This window comes from Equus quagga, chromosome 20 (genome assembly GCF_021613505.1).
Source record: "Equus quagga isolate Etosha38 chromosome 20, UCLA_HA_Equagga_1.0, whole genome shotgun sequence".
NCBI lineage: Eukaryota > Metazoa > Chordata > Mammalia > Perissodactyla > Equidae > Equus > Equus quagga.
Window position 1 is genome coordinate 41,260,440 of NC_060286.1, and position 18,752 is coordinate 41,279,191.

Consider the following 18,752-nt stretch of genomic DNA (forward strand, 5'->3'; position numbering starts at 1 on the left):
TTTGTCTCAGGGAAACTAAGCTCCTCTTGGGCTCAGTGACACCTCACTAGCTTCCCAGAGGTGTCCTGACACAGATGGTGAGGCAGGAAAAGTGCCCGGGAGTAGAAAGCTGCAGAGGGGGGAAATCCGAGCCCCTGATGCCCACTCACAGCTCCTGTGCCAGCTCAGGTCTGCTGCCCCTGGGGTCCCCAGGCTCCATGCCCTAGCCTGTCTCCACAGCCGCCTGGGGCCTCCCTGTGGAGCCCAGCTAAGGGAGACCCAGGCCCTGGCCAGAGGAGGCAGCGACAGGCCGCGGCCGGGCGAGGCGCGCAGGCACCACCGTGCTGCAGGTCCCCAGCGGCGGGCAGTGCCGCCTGGGCTGGCTGTCCCATACCGTCACTGCTGTAACCAAGAGCAGCTGCTAGTGGCAGGTCCCACCTGCCGTCCGGGGTGCACACAATGCTTCCGGGAGGAGGGTCGCGGCCGTAGTCAGTAGGTGGGGGGTGAGAACGGCTTCATACAGGAGCTGATGCGCAGTTACCCAGCTCCTATGAGATGCCTTTCCTCACCCCTTCACCTCGCGCAGCCCCCGGGCCCTCCTCTGCACCCCCGGCTGCACAGGGGTGCGTCTTCGAGCTTGCTGCTGCCCCGCCTCCACCTGGCAAGCTCCTCTCTCTCTCTCTCTTCTGCGGCTCCCCAGCTCCTGGAGGTGAGGGCCGGAGCCCCCGGGCCGTCTCTGAGGCCCCCCTCTCGGAGGGAAGGCTGGGTCCCCTGTGGGATACTCCCCAGGGCTGGGCACTTGGTGGCCATGAGCAGACAGGCCAGAGATGGAGATAGGGCCGGCCCTGGGGCTTTTGCCTGCTGTTGATGGGGCTGCGGCTGTGCTCCCATAGGCAGCCCTCTGAGGGGACCCAGCTCCCAGGACACATGGGCAGGCTTTGCAGGGACGTGCCCTTTGTTCCCAGGACTGGGGGGCGCGGCTTGGACAGAGCAGGCTGACCCTTCCCACTGCCACAGGAGGAGGGTCTCCTTGAGGGGCCTTAGCCTCTACCCAGGATTCTTTCATGACCAGGAGGCTGAGGCCCCTCACAGGCGGCTGCTTACTCTCTCCCTAAACCGGGTCTGGAGACACTCCCAGCTTCCCATGGATTCCCGACTCTGGGTCCGGCCTCCCTGAGCCAGAGGCTGTCAGCAGGTGCCCCCTTCTTCCCCTTGTCCTGCCCTGCCCAGGCTGGGTGCCTGAGGGCACTAGACCAGTGTCCCCCTGTGCCATGGCCCTCGTCTTTTGTGTCCCCCACTAACTCAGGTCCTGTGCATGGTGGGAGGTGACCTGTGCCAAGCCCCTGTGCTACTGGAATCATTAACCCATTGACCAGCCATGGCAGCCAGCCCAGGCCCACGCATGGGGTGGCAGCGTAGGGGGAGGCCTTGCCCACAGCGTGATGCCCTTAGAGTGGGACAGGAGGGGCTGGATTTCCGTCTCCCTTCCCCTGCCTCCTAACTCTTGACCCCTTCTTTACTCCCCATCCCCCACCCCGGTCCTGCACCTCCCCCCTCTGCCCATCTTCATACCTTTTATCCTTCACAGCATCAGGAGGTCCTTGTTGTTCAGGAAGGCCTTTCTGAGCAGGGAATAGCTTGAACAAAGGCAGGGGGACTTCAGGAGTGGTGGGAGTATGTTGTGTGTGCCCTTGTTGGGTCAAGTGGGTCAGAACAAGACATGACACAGGGAAGACTGAGGTCCTGGGAGGCCTCAGTGTCAGCCAAAGGAAGGCCTTTCACCTACTCAGGAATGCCCTTGGGGATATATAAGAGCTCCGAGGGGTGGACAGTATGTGACACACGGTTGGCCGTGGTTCTCCAGCCTCCCGGGCACCAGCGCCCTGAATCTCCATGTTCGACAAGCTCCCCAGTGACTGCCCAGGGCCGCGCTTTGAGAAGCGCCTGTAGGAAGTGGTCGGAACACGGCGCTGCCCTCTCCGTGCTCCTGCCTCCATTAACCTGCTGGCCCGCCGCCGCCGAGGCCGGCCACGCTTGCTCTGTCCTCTCTTTTCTGGGGCTGTTCTTCTTTACCCTTGGGCTTTGGCTGCCTGGGTAGCTGTTGAAATCTTAGGTTGAAGGCGTTTCAGAAATGTATCCTCTGTTGTGGAAGACTCTGCGTAGGGGCCAGGATGAGGGTCCCAGTTAGGGCCCAGAGCACCTCTTAGTGGTGCCCATCGGCCCAGCAGCAGGGCCTGGGTGTGGGGGGCAGGGTGTGGGGGGTGTGGGAATGGCGCCCCGGTGGGCCAGGAGGAGACTTCAGGTTTCTGCTAGCCTAGCTCCCCCCACACCCCCTAGCACAGGGTGGGGCAGCATGGCGGGGGGCTGCATCAGAGGCCCCTAATTGGACCTGCGGCCGCCGGCGGGAGGGATGGACACACCTGGACCTGAGTGGTGAGTAGCCATCAGCTGCCTGGGAGTGTTGCATGGCCCAGAAACAGGCCCAGGGTGCGCCAGGCCTGGGGGCTGGAGCGCTAGGGGCATCTGTGGGGGTGGGCTGGGCGGGGAAGGGAGGTGGGAGAGGGGTTGACAGCCTCACCTGGGCTGGAACTCGGGGCTGACCCGGTCCCTGGACGCCATCAGAGCTCCCCGGATGCCGGTGATCTTGGGGGTGGGGAGGAGGTGGATGCGGGGACCGCTCAGCGGCAGCCTGGAGTGGGCCGTGTGCCTGTGTCCGGGGACCCTGCTGTCCAGAGGAACTAGGTGCTTGTCTTGATCTTTCACCTTTTTTGTGGCGTGATGTCATAACCCAGTATGTCATTTAATACTAAGTTTCTCTTTTTTCTTTCAGAAGAAGAAAGGTTTGTATTATGTTTTTTTAAACTCTTTCTAGGAAGGTGGGGACAGCATTGATGGTCATTCTCCTCAGCCTGGGGGCTGCCTCTCTTCCCTGTCAATGGAGATAAAGGACCTCTGGTTGGATTGGGGCGGGGGACCCCGTGAGGCACGTGTGTGTGCGTGTTGACTGTGCGTGAGCTTGTGCGCCGTCATGGGCCTTTGGAGTCCCTGCTGTAGGGCAGGCAGATTGTTTGGTGATGAATTCTCCATTTGGCCTTAGCTGAGAGGTCGTCCCATTGCCCCTCCACTGGCACTGGCCTGGCAGGTGCTGGGACACAAGGGGTCCTCCGTCCATCCTCCAGTCGCCCAGGGTAGCCCCTGCCAAGCAGGCACACAGGTTTGCCCTGGAGGTCTAGCCTGTGGGACCCCCAGGTGGCCTGAGCAAGGGGCCAGTGCTGGGAGCGGCCTCCCCATCATGACTCCAGGCTCCACCACAAAGGAGTTCACGCCAAGAGTGACATCTGGATTTGGGAGCCCCCGCAGACAATGCCATCTGGAAATGAAGGAATTTTTAGGAACCAGGGGCCCTTGGAGGTTGTGTCCTGTTGCCCCCGAGACTTCTCTTTCCTTTCACCATGTCCCCATTTGACGATGGGAAAGCGTGCCCGACAGCCACCAGCCAGGGTCACCTAGCAGGTTGGCTTTGGGACTACTAAGCGTTCTTGCAGCTGAGCCGCTGACCCATGGGACCTGCCCTTGGTCTCTTGGGGCTGCTGCTAGGTGGACAGACAGACAGATGTGTGCCCTGGGCTCCGGGGCCACAGTAAGGTGTATGTGGGGGTCGTTCCTGGGTCCTGCAGCCATAGGTGTGCAGAGTGGGCGTGGCAGGGGTTGAGTGGCCCAGGGTGAGAGGGCAGAGGTCAGCAGGACAGGCCCCAGTCGTGGTTCTGTTCCTCACTGCTTGGTGGCCACCAGCAGATTGCCTGCCCTCTTGGGGCCTTGGTTTCCCCAAGTTGATCCTGAACCAGAGGTCTGAGCAGTCCATGCAGGGGTGGAGGTGGAGGACAGGAGCCTGAGGGCTGATTGCGCCGAGCTCTTCCTTCCTGACCCTTTGAGTCCTCACAGCAGCCCTGAGGGGTTCGAGCCACAGATGAGGAAACTGAGCCTGGGAGAGGGGTGTGCAGCCAGTCAGCAGGGGGTAGGTGGGGGTGAGAGAAGCCCAGGGGTACGGCTGAGCCCCTGGCTTGAACATGGGGATCCTGACCGTGATCTCTTGGTGCTGCCATCAGGGGTAGATGCCGTGGACAAATGGATGGGTGGGCGACGGCCTGTTGCCACTGGGGACCAGTGAGGGCACAGGGTGTGAGCCTGGTGGAGGACACGGAAGTCCAGGGGTCAGTGAGAGACATGGCTTCCTGTAGGGTGGGGCGAGGCGGGGCGGGCCTGTGAGGGGGATGGGAAGTCAGGCCCCTGCAGAGCCCCCTGACTTTTGAATGAACCTGAGATCTGCTTAGTGATCTCACGGTGCCACCGTCGGGGGGCAGATTCCAGTGCTAAGAGGGCAGATCTGGGGTCCATGGTGCCATGTATGAGGGTCCATGTGCACAGACCTCAGTGTCAGGCCCCCCTCTCCCAGCTGAGGTTCCAGGTCACACCAGGAGTGGTCCCTGTCCGGCTACTGCCCAGTGTGGAGGGGCAGGGGCAGTGTGCCCTGGGAGGTCAGAGGCCGCTGCTGGATGGGTGGCCCCTGAGGCCAGGCAGAGGGGCCCCTGGACAGCGTGTGCTGGACTGTGGGATGAGTGAGCCCTGAGTGAACCCTGAGTGAGTGAGTGCTCCCTCCTTGCGGCCCTCGCCCCCTTGGGACCCCTCCCCCTTCCTAGGTAGTGCGCCCTCAGAGCGTCCATTCTGCCACTTTTCTGGCAGTGTGACCTCGACCTTCTCCCCTGGGGGTGTTGGGGAGAACTGCTTGAAGCCAGGGCTCCTGGTCACAGACCCTCTGAGTTAGAGGGGTCTGCCCCCCTGCCCTTCTCTCACTTCTTGTGTGGGAATAAGACCAAGGCCAGAGGTGGGATTTGGATTTCTGGGGTCCCTAGTCCAGACCCTCAGGAAGAGGCAGCTCCCAGTGTCCCCCACCCCCAGCTTCTGTGCCAGGTGCCAGGTGGGGCTTGTTTCAGGGGGGAGCCCAGCCGCCCACCTGCCCCCTTCCACCCTCCGCCCTGCCTGTCCCCCACCCTTCACCTTCAGAACAAATCACAAAGTCAGAGAATCTTTTATTCTGCTTTATTTGGGGGTAGAAAGGTGAGGGAGGGGGGAAAGGGGCAGAAGGGTCTCCTCCCCGTGGCAGGGAGCAGTGGTCTGGTGGGAGCACTCTCAGTTCCTCGGCACAGTCTGCTGAGGGTCTCGGGCCTTCCTCAGTTTCTCTGGAGCCCCCTCCCCTTGTCATGGGCCTTGGGGCCCCTGTGCCGTCAGTGCTGGGTGTGGGGAGGGAGGCTCGGTGTCCTGCAGAGTCACGGAGACTCTCAAAGCTGCACGTCCGGTAAGTCCTGGTACGTCGGGATGTTCCATGGAGTAGCACTGTCCAGGTGAGAGCCCAGAGCGCAGGGTCAGGCAGAGTCAGTGTCGAGGGAGCTGAACCAGACTTGGGGGGTGGGCGGCTTTGCAGTGGGTGGGGGGAGGGGGCACACGGCACAGCACGAGGCGGGGGGGGGGGGGGTGGGGGGCCCAGGGGAGCAGGAGCACCGGTGGTGGAGGTAGAAGAAGTCAGTGGAGCACCCGAGGTCAGTGTCCCAGTGGCACATGGTGGCCACTCGTCACTCGGGGAGGGTGGGGGGGGGGTCCCTGGCATCTGCTTGCTTGGCTGCGCCTGCTGTGCCTGATTTCTCACCTGCCCTTGGGTCATGGGGTCATCTGCCCATCACTGCTTCCTCCTCTCATTGATCTCACTCCCAGTTGCAGGCCTGGGACCTGGAGAATTAAGACGGGGGTTGTGTAGCCCTGAGGTTGCTCTGGGTCTCTGATGGTTGGATAGTCCTTAGCACAGATGACGTTGCTGGTTAATGAGTTGAAGAAAGTTTTGCCCTTCACAAGTAGGTTCCCCTTGGGTCCGGAGTAGCAGGAAGGGGGCACTGGGTCTGAGCGAAGCAGGCTGAGGCACGGGGAGGCTGGAGGAGATCCTGTGGGCTGTTCTGGGGCAGAGGAGTGGAGGGGCTCCTGGCTGGCGAGGAGGCGTGTTCAGTTGAGGTCTGAGTCTTCCTCCTCCTCGTCCTCCTCGGGTATTTCCTCCAGCCTGGCTTCTTCCCTGGGTGGGGTCACCCGGATGATGGGGAGTGGAGCTTGTGCGTAAATGCCGGTCAGGAAGTGGGTCAGGGCCCTGGCCATTGGCCCCGGGCTGGCCACGCTGGGCTGTCTGTGGGTGCTGCGGACGTAGAGTTGGCGGTTGTTCAGGATGGCGAGGACTTGGGAGTCCCCGGGGACTCGTTGGTGGGGTCGCAGGGCCAGGGTGGTGTCGGTGGCTAGGGCCTCCTGCACGTCGTCCTGCTCGTCCTGCGAGGTGTCTTGCAGGCCGTCATGCAGGCCACACTGACGGTAACGTTGCAGGTCGTCTTGCAGGGCTTCTCGCAAGACGACATCTTCATCACCAACGACGTGCAGCTCCAGGTAGCGGTTCTCGAGAAGGAGGGGGCTGGTTCCCTCTTGCAGGGCAACTCTGACACCGAAGAACTCACGCAGCGTCAGCCAGAGCCTGGGCATGAATGGCGGGCCCCGGCGGGTCTGGGGGACCAGGGCGGTTTGCTGCCGGTGGCCAGGGCGCAGGAATAACTCGGCCAGCTCCTCGGCTGGGATGGTGTTAGTGCCCATGAGAGGCGGCATCTGGGCGAGCAGCTGAGTGATGGCAGGGGCGATGCCACTGCCTGTGAGGAGGGACGTGTCCAGGATGAGTCGCAGCGAGCGCCTGGGTGGGGGCTGAGCCACCTCCAGGGTGGGCGCGGGCAGCAGCGCGAGGGGCCGCCGCAGCTTCAGGAGCGCGAGGAGTGCTGCCACGGCCAGGATGTTCTTCCAGAAGAGGAGGCCTCGGAAGAAGTGCAGAATGACTGCCCTGATCTGGGCTATGCTGAAATGGGCAAGCAAGCTGCTCAGTATTTGGTCAGTTGGTATCAGAGCCAGGAACTCCTGCTGGAGGGTCTGCCCATTTGTCTCATCCTGGTGAGGGGCATCTCCATTCTCTTCTTCCCCGGATTCTGGTAGCTGATCCCTGAGGGATCTTCTTGTAGCCAAAAGCATTAGAGACCGAGTGGCAGTGTTGTGCTGGAGAGCTCTTTGGTTGAGGTTTCTCACAGGTGGCAGAGATCGGCCGCCATCTTGTTCTGGCCGCTCCATGACGTCAAAGTTGAAGTGGGAGAAGAAGAAGACCCAATGCCCGGGGAGAAGTACGGTGAGCCTGTCATTATTCAGAGAGGCTAGATCCTCTGTGTTAAGAAGGATCATGATGGGCTCCTCGGTGTTCTCCAGGTAGCGGCACCACACCATGAAGGCAGCCCTTATTGGAAGAATCTTCATCTCCAGTTGAGAGTAGTCGACCTCAATAGGAGAGATGTTTCGGGAGTAGAAAGCGCAGGAGACTCTCTTGCCAGTTTGGTTGTCTATTTGGATCAGGGAGGCGTGCAGAGCCGTCTTGGTGACGCCTGTTTCCAAGTAGAACGGGTTCTGGGGCTTAGGGTGGTGGAGAAGGGGCGCCTGGCGGAAAGCCCGCTTCAGGCATTCGAAGGCCTCTTGCTCCTCGTCTCCCCAGAAGAACGGTTCGCTGGTCAGCAGCTGCCTCACCAGGGCCTCCGTGATGATGGTGAAGCGCTCCACAAAGTGCCGGTAGGGAAAGGTGAATTCGATTAGGTGTCGCAGGGACTTCTTAGAGCCAGGGACGGGGTACCCTGTCACAGTGGTCACGATGCTCTTGTTTAGCTTCACCCCTTTGGGGGTCATGACGAATCCCAGGAATTCGACAGTATGTCTGTGGAACTGGCTCCTGTCCAGTGAGCAGTAGACGTTGTGATGGCGGAAACGGACCAGGACGTGGCGGACGTGTTGGAGGTGTTCCTCCTGGCTCATGGAGTAGATCAGGACGTCCTGCCCGTAAGAGAGCACAAAGTAACCCAGCATGTCCTTTAGGATAAAGTGAATCACCTTCTGAGGGATGACAGGGTCTGAGGATAGCTGAAAGGGCTTGTAGCTCTCCATCTCTTGAAGCTCCAAACCAAACGCTGCTCTCCATACATCTTCCGCTTGGCATACGTTCATGCTTTCCTCCACAATGGTCCCACGCAGCTCCAGCTTTGTGAACCATGTAGCTCCGTGTAACTGGTCGAATAGTTCTGGAATCATCTGTATGTAGTCCTGTCTGTTGGTCAGCATGTCCTGCAGATCCCAGAATTCATCCCGTAGCCTGGCTCTTTCTTGCATCCTGGCACCCACAGGTTCCCAAGGCGCGGTGGAGGGACATTCGTAAAAGGTCTCGCTGTGATCACTGTCTCCAGCCTGCTGAAGCTCAGAGGGCTCTGATTCAGAAAGATCATCGGATCCGTCTGAGCTTGGCTGGTCGGAAGTCTCATCATCTGCTTCCTTCGGGTTAAACACGTCGGCCAGGTCGGAGTACAGGGGCGGCAGTCCGGGCAGCAGGCGAATGGCATGTCTTTCCAGTGCGATGCATGGTTGGGGTGGGCGGAGGCAGTTCTTCAGGCAGTAGGGAGAGTGAAAGGTACAGCGGCCTTTGATCCAGTCGACCTCGGGGGCGTGGACTTGGAGCCACTTGGTGCCCAATATCACGGAGAAGTTGGGTGAAGGAACAATGTCGAATTCGAGGGTCTCCTGGTGGTTCTGATGAATGCACACCAGGGGTTCGGTGTAGAGCCAGACCGGGTGGTCGCCGATCAGTGAGCCATCCCTGGTTTGGATCGACTGTGGGTAGGGCTTCTCGTAGAGCTCCACGTAGTGCTCTTGGGCAAACCGCTCATCCATGAAGTTGGCGCCTGCCCCTGAGTCGACCAGGGCCTGAACCGCGACGCTGTGGTAGGGGTTCACTCTCACCATGAGCAGCAGGAAGAGATGGTCGCGATCGATGGTGGGGTGGACTTCGCAGGGAAGCCAGCTGCTGACCTTCCACCTCTCTGGAGCAGGTGAGTCAATCCAGGTCAGGTTCCGTGGGCGGGCCTCTGGGGGCAGCCTGAGCATTGCCCTTCTCTCTGCCAGTTTGTCTTCTATTTGCAGGACGAGCACAATCAGATTCTGCAGCGAATCCGGCTGAGGGACTCGGAAGAGATGATGCCTGATCTCTTCGTTGAGCCCGTGGCACAGGTGGGCTTGCAGGACTTCATCTGGCCAGCCCAAGGTGGGTACCAGGCCTTGGAACTCATTGATGTACTCGATGGCGGGGCGATCCCCCTGCCTGATGTTGAACATGGCCTCTTCCGCCACGCGCAGTGCCTGCCGGTACTCAAACATGTCGGACATGGCCTCCAGGAAGGCTGGGAAGTTGTTAAGCAGAGGGCTGTCTTCTTCCACCAGAGCATTGGCCCATTCTAAGGCTAAGCCTGAGAGGTGGCAGATGACGTACCCAACTCGCAGGTGGTCGCTGTAGAACATTCTTGGGCAGCTTTGTAAGATGAGTTGGCAGAGCACGATGAACTCGCGGTATTCTCTGCGATCGCCCGAGAACTGCTTCGGGAGGGGCAGTTGGCCTGCGCTGATCCCTCTCATCAAGATCTCTTCTGCTACTCTTTGTTGTTCTCTGAGGTCTTGCATTCGGAAGTAGAGAGAGATGATGGACCTCACCTTGGCCATGGTTTCTGCAGTCGAGATCTCGGTCTGCTCTTCAGGACCCGTCACTTCTCCCGATTTAGCCAGGTTGGTGTTGTTGCCTTGCCCTTCCTGGGCTCCCCAGGGGTTGACTGATGCTTCTTCCATTCTACCAGGTGCCTCACTGAATGGATCCCCCACTTCCTGATGTGAACCAATGCGTGACTCCTCCAGGTCTTGGAGTAGGTCATTGGGTGGATCCTTTATTTCCCTATGTGGGCCACTGGATGGCTCCTCCATGTCTTGGAGGAGATCAATGGGCAGCTCTTTCATTTCCTGGGCCGGGCCACTGGCCAGCCCTGCCGCCTCCTGCTCTCCACTGCCTGATGTCTCCACGGTGGTGTTGGATGAGCCCTCGGAGGACTCCATTTGTTTTGATGATGGATTCTTACGCTCCATCATCGTCTCAAATGAGTCTTCAGAGGGTTCTATCATGTCGTCGGATGGAAAAGAGGGTTCTCTGAAGACTGGTAAGATTGCGATGCGTCCGGTCAGCGACTCGGGCTGAAGAGATCAGAACCTGGGGGTGGGAAGGAGGGTGGGGAGTAAAGGCAATAGTTTAGGATTTCGTGAGGTGAGGGTCATGTTCTCCAGGACAAATCAGATGCCCAAGTCATGAGAACAGGGAGAAACTGCGGAAGGTCTCTTGGTGTCCATCTTGGGGTACCCCCAGGAAGAGAATATCTGTCAACCCCTGACCTTCTCGCCTCCTCTCCCAGGCTTACTCTGCCTATCTGGCCTGCCCACTCCCTTGTGGCTGTGAGAAATTCACAGCCCATAAATTTTGTGGAGCGATGGGCCCAGAGCGGCTGCCATGGCAGGCAGGCACCTGGCAGGATACATGAGCCGCTTCATTTTACCCTGGCACATGTGTGCCTAGTCAATCCACTTTCCCTTCTCTGGTCACCCAGAAGTCACAGGGGTCACACCTCAGTGCTGTCCAGAGCTGTCCCTGGCAGGCTGGCTGCTCTGCAGCAAGCTTGGCCTCCTTGGTGGTGAGGCAGGGATCTCTAGCAAAGATGCTACCGTTTAACAGGTTCATGGAAGGAGGAGCAAATGGGCAGTTGGCCACTGTCCCATCAGTTGGGTCAGCAGCCCCAAATAGCTCTTATTTCCTCCCCCAGATTCAAAGTAGAAATTGCGGGGGTCGGATATAGAGATCTGGATTCTGGCTTTTATTTTTTCTATAAACATTTATAAGACACCTACTATGTGCCAGAGAATTTGTGACTTGATTCTAACTCTGAATTTTTGATGATCTCTCTTCCTCTCTTTCGTCTCCTTCCATTGCTGTGTTCTCCGCAGCTCTGAGCTGTTAGGAGCTCTGTAAATCACCTCCTCGCCCCTCCTGAGATTTCCCCTTTCCCGGGATTGCCCTCTTTGTTTGTGGGGGTTTAGGAACTTTAAACATTTGGCCTCAATTCCACAGGTGCCAACGTATTTATACCCCCTCCAGTGTTACCAGGTGGGGCTGGTCTCTTCAAGCAAGCAGACACTCCCTTCCCTGTTACTGGTGGTCCCCCCAGATTACGGGTGTGTCTAGAAGAGTTGGGATGTTGAGTAAGGGGTGGGGGGAGGGCATGACATTTCTTTGACATCTGATTGTCTTGGGATGGATTCTTGAGAATCTAGTCATAGGTGGTTCTAGCGGGCAGAGACTGTATTTAAAGAGATGTTTTGGTTGGGGTTGTTTGCACATTTCTTCTCATGGGGGCAGAGCAAGTTTTGTTCTGATTATTCAATAGATTCGCTCTGCGGTTACCTCTCTATATATATTTAGCACCTTTGTTACTTTTCAGTTTTCTTCTTCGCCACTGGGCTGATCTATTAAAAAAACGTGCATTGTCTTACATAAAACTTCTCATTGGCTCAAATCCAACCTTTCCAACAAGACGCAAAATTCTGATCTGTTGTTTGTCAAAATTAAGTACATTCCTGTTAGCATGACAGTTCAATCTGATCCTGCAGGCCCTCTGATTAAAACCGTTTGCTGTTTATTTACTGTCTACGATATGAAATTTAAACCTTCTACCCATAAAAATTCTTGACATATAAACTCACCAAAGTCATTTTCTGGCTAAAATTTAAAGGCCTTAGTATCATAAAAAATTCTTATCATGTCATTCCTCAAAGCATGATGTCCAAATTAGGTAAAATCATCACCACCATCACCATCATAACCATCACCATCTCTGTCTCCATCATAGCAACATATACATAGCACATTGCATAAATTAACTCATTCCTTCTTCGTAAATGTCCTGTAAGGTTATATTATTATTGCAAAATTCCAAGTCTCTAATATAATGTTCTAATTGAAATACAAAATTTGACTACGTAATTCATTTGCAGACTCATCTGTTAGAAATAAAAATCTCAGTATGTCTCTTAAAATTCTTAAAACCCTGTATTAGCTAAAATTTAAAATTTAAAAGTTTTAAATTGGCTAGAATTTAAAAATTTAAGTTGGCTAAAATTTAAACTTTAAAATCTCAACTTGTCTCTTAAAACCTTTTATTGGCTAAAATTTAAAATAAACTCCTTAACAAGATGATTTACAAACTAGATTGTAGCCCCTTCTTAATATAAAGTCTCCACTTCTTCACATATTTACAAATCTGATGTAACTGATCAAATCCTTCAACTTTGCTGTCTTCAACCTAAAATCTAATATCCTCGGCGTGTTATAAAAACCTCATCTTAATATTCCTTGACATCAAGGTTCAAATTTTAGCAGGATGCATAAAAGTTATCTGGTAACTTTTCTATTTAAAACTTCGAAAAGTTTCTTCTCATTGCCTATAATGTGAAGTTCCAGTCACTTAGCATAAAATAAAAGTTTTTGTCATGTAATTTGTCTGCAAACTGATGGGTATAAAACTTTACCAGGCCACTCCTGAAACCCTTTATTGACTTCATCCCAAACCTCTAAGCATGATCTAAAAATCTGACTATGTTATTCCTCAAAATAAAAAGTCACACTTCCTTGCAAGATAGATGTAACTTCTGATTAAAGCCTTATAATATCTTTTAATCACCTATGAGATAAGATCTAAACTCCTTAGCATAAAATACACATTTTACTGTATAATCTCTGTAGATTGCTCTTATTAAATACAGAAATTTTGCCATGCCACTCTCTTAAAATCTCTTAAAGACTGAAGTCCAAATTGCTTAGCACGACACAAAATTGCGATCCTCTCGTTCCTCAAAATAGCGTCCACGCTTCTTAGCATGCTCTGTAAATTCGGTCCTAGCACCTTTGCTTGCGACCTGCCTGCCTCGGTATTACTTGCTATCCATGATCCAGTTCCTCAGCATACAGAACAGACAGGGTGCACTTATGCCAAAGGCTGCCTCCTCTGAGCTGTCGATGCTGGTTCGATATCTAGTTCATCAAATCCAGACACCTTACCACAAAATATGTTTTTTCCAGCTAATTCCCCTGGAGACAAAACTCTCATCAGTCGCTCCTTAAAACCCTTTCCTGGCTAAAATCCAGATCCCTCTGCATGAGGGTTCATCCCCGAGCTCATATCCCTCCCCAAATGAAATGCTCGAATGCCTTCCACTCTCACGTAAAATCATATCTCTTTGGCATGTTATAAAAATCGGATCATATTATCTTCACCATAAAAATCCACTCTTGTAGCCAAAATGTCTAAGTTTGATCATGTAACTCCCCTCTTTAAAACTTTTTAAGGTTTCTTCATTTTCTGTGACGTCAAGCGCCGACTACTTAAGATAAAATGCAGTGTTCTACCATGAGATTTATCTTCAGACTGGTCTATAAAAACTCAAATATCTCACTCCATCATTCTTTTCAACATTTTATTAGCTTAAATCCAGACTTACGAGCATGATATAAAAATTCGATCTTGTCATCCCTTAAAATTCACATTTCCTAGCACAGTCTATAAAATTGGATCTTAGAACTCCACCTTAAAATCTTACAGTGTCTCTTAATTGTGGAACTGTGGAATAAGAGTCCCAATTCTTAGCACAAAACATGAATTTTATTTTCTTATTTCACTGCATACTATTTATCAAATTCAGATAAACTCAACCGTGTATCTCTCTTAGAACTTTTTATTGGCTAAAGTCAAATTCCTAGGCGTGTGCAAAAATCTGTGATGTCAGAGCCTCAAAATAAATTCCGAATTTCTTTGCATATTCCCAGTGTTGATCATGTAACTCCTCTGATTAAAGTCTTTCAACTTTGGTATCAACATCAGTCAAATCTTCTTGGCATGCTCCGCAAGTCAGCCTTTGGCATTCCCTCAACATATAAGGTCCAAATGTTTTAGCATGAGACTGAAATTTGTGGCTGTTAGTTTTCTATTTACAGTTTTTCAAATCTTTCCTCATTGCCTGTAATTTAAAGTCCAAAGCTGTTAGCCTTCAGCTACGTTTTATCATGTTTTCCTTCAGACTTATCTCTGCGCAAGCAAGAATCTCATCCTTGCATTTCTTAAAACCCTTTGGCAAGACTCCAACATCCTTAGCATGATATCAAAGTTTGACCCTGTCACTCCTCACAATAAAGTCCAGATTTCTTCCCTCAAACACCAAATCTGTTCACGAAACCACCACTTAAAATCTTGTAACGCGTCTTCATCACTAACGAAATTTCTCAACAACCCAGCCCAGCACCCACATTTAATCATTGTGTTCTCAGTTTAAAACCTTTCACGTTCCATGTCCCCAACGTAAAATCCAGGTATCTGAGCATGAGATGAACATCGGACAAAGTATTTGTTTTATTGAAAAGTCTTTGCGCTGCTCTTCGTTACTTAGGAGAGAAAGCCTCGGTCCTCTGCAGGAGACCAAAATTGTTCACCATCTGCAATTTCTAGGTCCGGTTCCTCGTTCCTCTCATAGTTCACCCCTGGAGGACTGGGTTTCTGATTTCCTGCCCCCAAACACATCTTGATTTTATCGTCCCAGGTCTTTGTAAGTTTAAGCTCATCTCCTGCCTGTCATTCATTAATTCACACAGCAGCATGTCCTGGTTGTTTTTTCTGGGCCAGGCGCTCTGCTAGATGGCCAGTGTGAAGAAATGGAGGCAGCCTTGCCTTGCGGAACATCCCCAGCCAGGAGAGGAGGACCACACCCTCGTGCTAAATGCCGTGCTGGAGGTGAGCGTGGGGTCTTTTGTGGGCCACGGCCAAGGGGTCTCCTTCTCCCCCTGGTGAGGGTCTCCTTTGAGGCTTGGCTGGGCTCAGCTGTCTGTCCCTTTGCAAAGACTTTGGGCATTGCCTGAGCCCTTATCACACAAAGTGCAGGTGCCATCATCCTCCCCCGTCTCGCTTTAACAATCACTCTGGGCTTCCTTTCTGACTCCCACCCCTCCGTGCCTGTCCACCGCTGCCCCTGCCTCTTCTCTGGGCTCTCTGGCAGTGATGTTCTCAGTCCTGCAGATGCAGCTGCAGCTCGATACATGTTGAGGTCTCAAGCCTCATGACAATTTCTTGAAGAAATATCTACTGGTTTGGATATTCTTATCCCCCCAAAATCAGGATTTGGTGTACCTGGTTTAAGGTCTTTGAGTCGGACCCTCTTCCCCCCAACATGCATAGACAGACACCCCGGCCTCACCACCTTCAGTGCCCAGAGCCTGCTTGGTCTGGTCAGCTCCTTGCTTGCCTCTGAGCAAGTGGTCCATTGGGTCAGGGCTGCCAACGTGTGTCTATGAAGGGTTGGGTGTGGGGGGGGGCCTGGGGGGGCCAATCCCTCAGCAAATACCTCTCCCTGTCAGCTCACTCATACAGTAAAGGAAATCTGATTTTAAAAATAGAGCTTGGAAGAGGAGATGAGAGGATATTTAGGAGCAGAGTTGAGCCTGGGGCAGGGGGCGGGGGTGGAGGAACTAGGGGAGAGGTGAGGACAGGGGAGGAGGGCGGGAGGCCCCAGTCGTGAGGAGGAAGGTAGAGACAGAGAGAAAGGGGAGGCTTGAGGGCAGAAGGGGAAGGAGGGAAAATGGGGGCTCCGTGTTCTCCTTCTCTGATCTCTTGGACACTACGCCACACCTGAAGACCCTGGCTCTCTGGGTTGCCAGGATGGGGTCAGGGCCAACATTGGTTGAAGACCCCTGTCAGCCTTGGCCTGCCTCCGGGCCATACTCAGAGCCACTTGGATGTGAGGGAAGTGGCCACCAGGTTTAGGGGCTAAGCGATGTTGGAATGAGCATCCCCATTTGCTCCCTCCACTGCCCCCATGCTGCTTGTGACATGGACAGGAGTTGAGCATCACGATGGGTGTGGGCTCGCAGGGACACTGGGAGGGCCACAGGTGGTTAGTTATTGTGTTAAACTAATGTCAGGGTCAAGATGTGCCCTTGGAGGCTAGGCTGAGGGTCCGTCTTGGTTTCCTTGTCTGGAGCAGTGGTGTGGTCACTCTCCTCATTCAGCTTGCTAGTTGGGATCAGACAAGGAGGGTGAGGGGACTTCTGAGGGTGGCTCCCTGAGGGCCCCTTGAGGAGCTTGGGTTGAGTCATGGGTCCCAGTGGACTGTGGTACCTACCGGGCCTGCTGGCCTGGCACAGCTCGCGTTGAGGGTCCCTTCTTCCCGGTTGCCCACTCAACTCTCTGACGTGTGGCTAAAACCCACTAGGGCCTTCCAGATGGGAGATCTTTTGTATCTTGACCCAGAGCGGCCAGTCTCAGTTACTCCCCTCTCCTCCTCCCACTGGACCTTGGACATCATTGGGGAGACTGAGCCTTTGGAAGGGGGTTGCTGTGGCTCAAGACAGACAGTGAGTTGTGGCAGAGCTGGGGCTGCTCCTCCAAACCCAAACCGGGCTGGGTGGGGGGCCTCCTGGAGAGGGTCCTGTAGCCCCGGGCCTCCCCAAGCTGTCGAGGTGAAGGGCAGAGCCCCTGCCCAGCAGTGTTCCTGCGGCTGAGCCCCTGCCCCCACCACTTGACTGGCAGCTCCAGGGGCAGCTGGATCACTCTGCCCAGAATAACCCTGGGAGCGGGAGAGGCGCGTGCCGGAGGGGCTGGAGAGGGGTCACAGATGAGCGTCCTTCTTCCTCGGGCTGCCCGAATGGCCGAGCCAATCAGCTGCTCCGCAGGCTGCTCTTGCCTTTCAAGGCAAGTGGGCCGGGGCAGGGGCAGCAGCCCGCGCAGGGGCTGGCTGGGGCCCACGCTGGCTTTCTGCGTGCCCTCCTCTTCCCAGACCCTCAGTTTCCCCAGATTTGTGAGGAAGGCTTGGGCGGGGGTCTTCTCACTTTGCTCCTGCAGCTCTGGGGTCCTGAGAGGTGCCCGAGGGGTGAGCCTGGGGAGCAGTGCGAGGGGAGGGGTTTGGCTGAGCAGGTGGAGCTCAGGGGCGCCACCCCTGCCTCAGTTCCACCGACTGCTCTTAGAAATGGGGGTCCTCATACTCTTTCACTGAAACAGAGGTCCCCACGTGAAGCCATGGTTGGGAGGCAGGCTGGGTGGTTCGTTCTAGAGTTTGTCCCGGTTGACGGCCGAGCTGGGAGGGTCTCTGGTGGGCTGCCTCCATGCCCGGTGTTCTGTTGCGGCAGGGACAAGCCAGGAGCTGTAGGCCTAGGAGCATAGGGACTTCGAAGTAAAGGAGGGGGGCTCGGCCTTGGTGCCGGTGGGACTAGGGTCGGAGTGGGAGGCCAAGGCTGGCCTCAGTATCCCCATTTGCAAAATGGAACGAGCCCCTCCTTCCTGGGGGGAGGTGGGCGCCTCAAGCCCCTTGTGAAATGCTCTGAACAAATCAGGGCCTGTTATTATCATTAGGACTCTTAGGCTTATTACCTTTAAAACACTCCCTATAATTGTCATGGTCAAGACTCAGACCGCCTTTTCATGCATGGTGTCACTTTAGTTTTCCCATTCACCTCACGAGGTGACAATGCCTCTGCTTGAAAGTGAATGAACCGGAGTCCAGAGGGGCAAGCCGACTTGCCCAGGAGATGTAATTAATGGTGGCGGGGGGGCGCTGGGAGCCAGACAGTTGAACAGCCCCTGCGATCAGCTGCTGATGGCTGAAGCTAGTGAGGGATGGGGTGTGGAGATGCAGAAGTTGCGTGTCTTCCAGCCAGGGACAACTAGAATTTATTTATTAAAATTGATGTTTCCGGAGGCTCTGCTCTGTGTCAGGTGTGACCCTAGCCGCGCGGCCCCTGATACTGATCTTGCCCCTTAAGAGGTGGGGCGCGTCCCTGTTTCACAGCGCTCCGTGGAGAGTGCGAGGGCCCCGTTCAGGAGGAGGCAGAGGCAGCCTTCAGAGCCAGGTTTTCCTCCCTCCACGGGTGGATGGAGAGGGTAGGGCAGATGCCCCAGGTGGGGTAGGCAGTGGCCATTTTCATCCCATGGCATCCATGTGGTCAGCCCTGTGGCCTGTTGGGAGGCCAGACCAGAAGAATGGGGACCTCAGTGTCTGCCTCTATCTCCCCAAAAAGCTCCTGTGGTCATTCCGACTCAATTTGGCTAATTTGGTTGTTGGCAGAGGGACAGGACAGCTGGCTCAGGACCTGCTAATTATAGCTGCTCGAGTATTTGAACAGAGGTATTGAGTCCCTCATGTCATGGTTTTTTCTTGCAGATAAACTAACCGTTTAACCTTTGTTCTGAGCGCCGGCGGACCCGCTGTTAATTGCCCTGGCCCCCTCTGTCTCCACCAACCTGCCCCCCAGGGGGGAGGTCACATGAGGACCCCCCCAACTCTTACCTTTGATGAAAGTGTTCAGCGGATCTGGTCCTGTTGCGTCAGCTGGAAGGTGGCTTCTTTCTAAAAAGTTATTAGATAAATTCATTTCTTTAATGATGGAAGTCCAGGCTTGGGTGCGTGCGCGCATCGTCCGCAGTAGCAATCAATCGGACACACCCGCAGCCTTCCCCTGTTTTTCCCACAGGACTCCATCCCAAGGTGCCTTTTCCCACGTTGCTGCATTCGGGTGCCCCCGTGATATTTCTTTGTACTGTGTGCCAGGCACTGTTTTAGTTCTTTTAATCCTTATATCAACATGTGTGTTACTTTTATTACCTCATTTTTCAGAAGGGGAAGCTAAGGCCCAGGGACAAACCTCAAACCACTCTTGGGTCCGACCTCACATCTCTAATGGGGACTGACCAAGGCGGCCCCTCCTTCAGGCCTCA

The 18,752-nt window shown here is 54.7% G+C and overlaps 1 protein-coding gene across 1 annotated transcript; it reads right to left on the reverse strand.

The window, feature by feature from the left end:
• Window positions 1-6,001: 6,001 nt before the first annotated feature.
• RTL1 (retrotransposon Gag like 1) lies at window positions 6,002-10,077 on the reverse strand. Its single transcript, XM_046647195.1, has one exon. The coding sequence runs from the start codon at window positions 10,075-10,077 to the stop codon at window positions 6,028-6,030; it is 4,050 nt and encodes a 1,349-aa protein (XP_046503151.1). The 3' UTR covers window positions 6,002-6,027.
• Window positions 10,078-18,752: the final 8,675 nt, after the last annotated feature.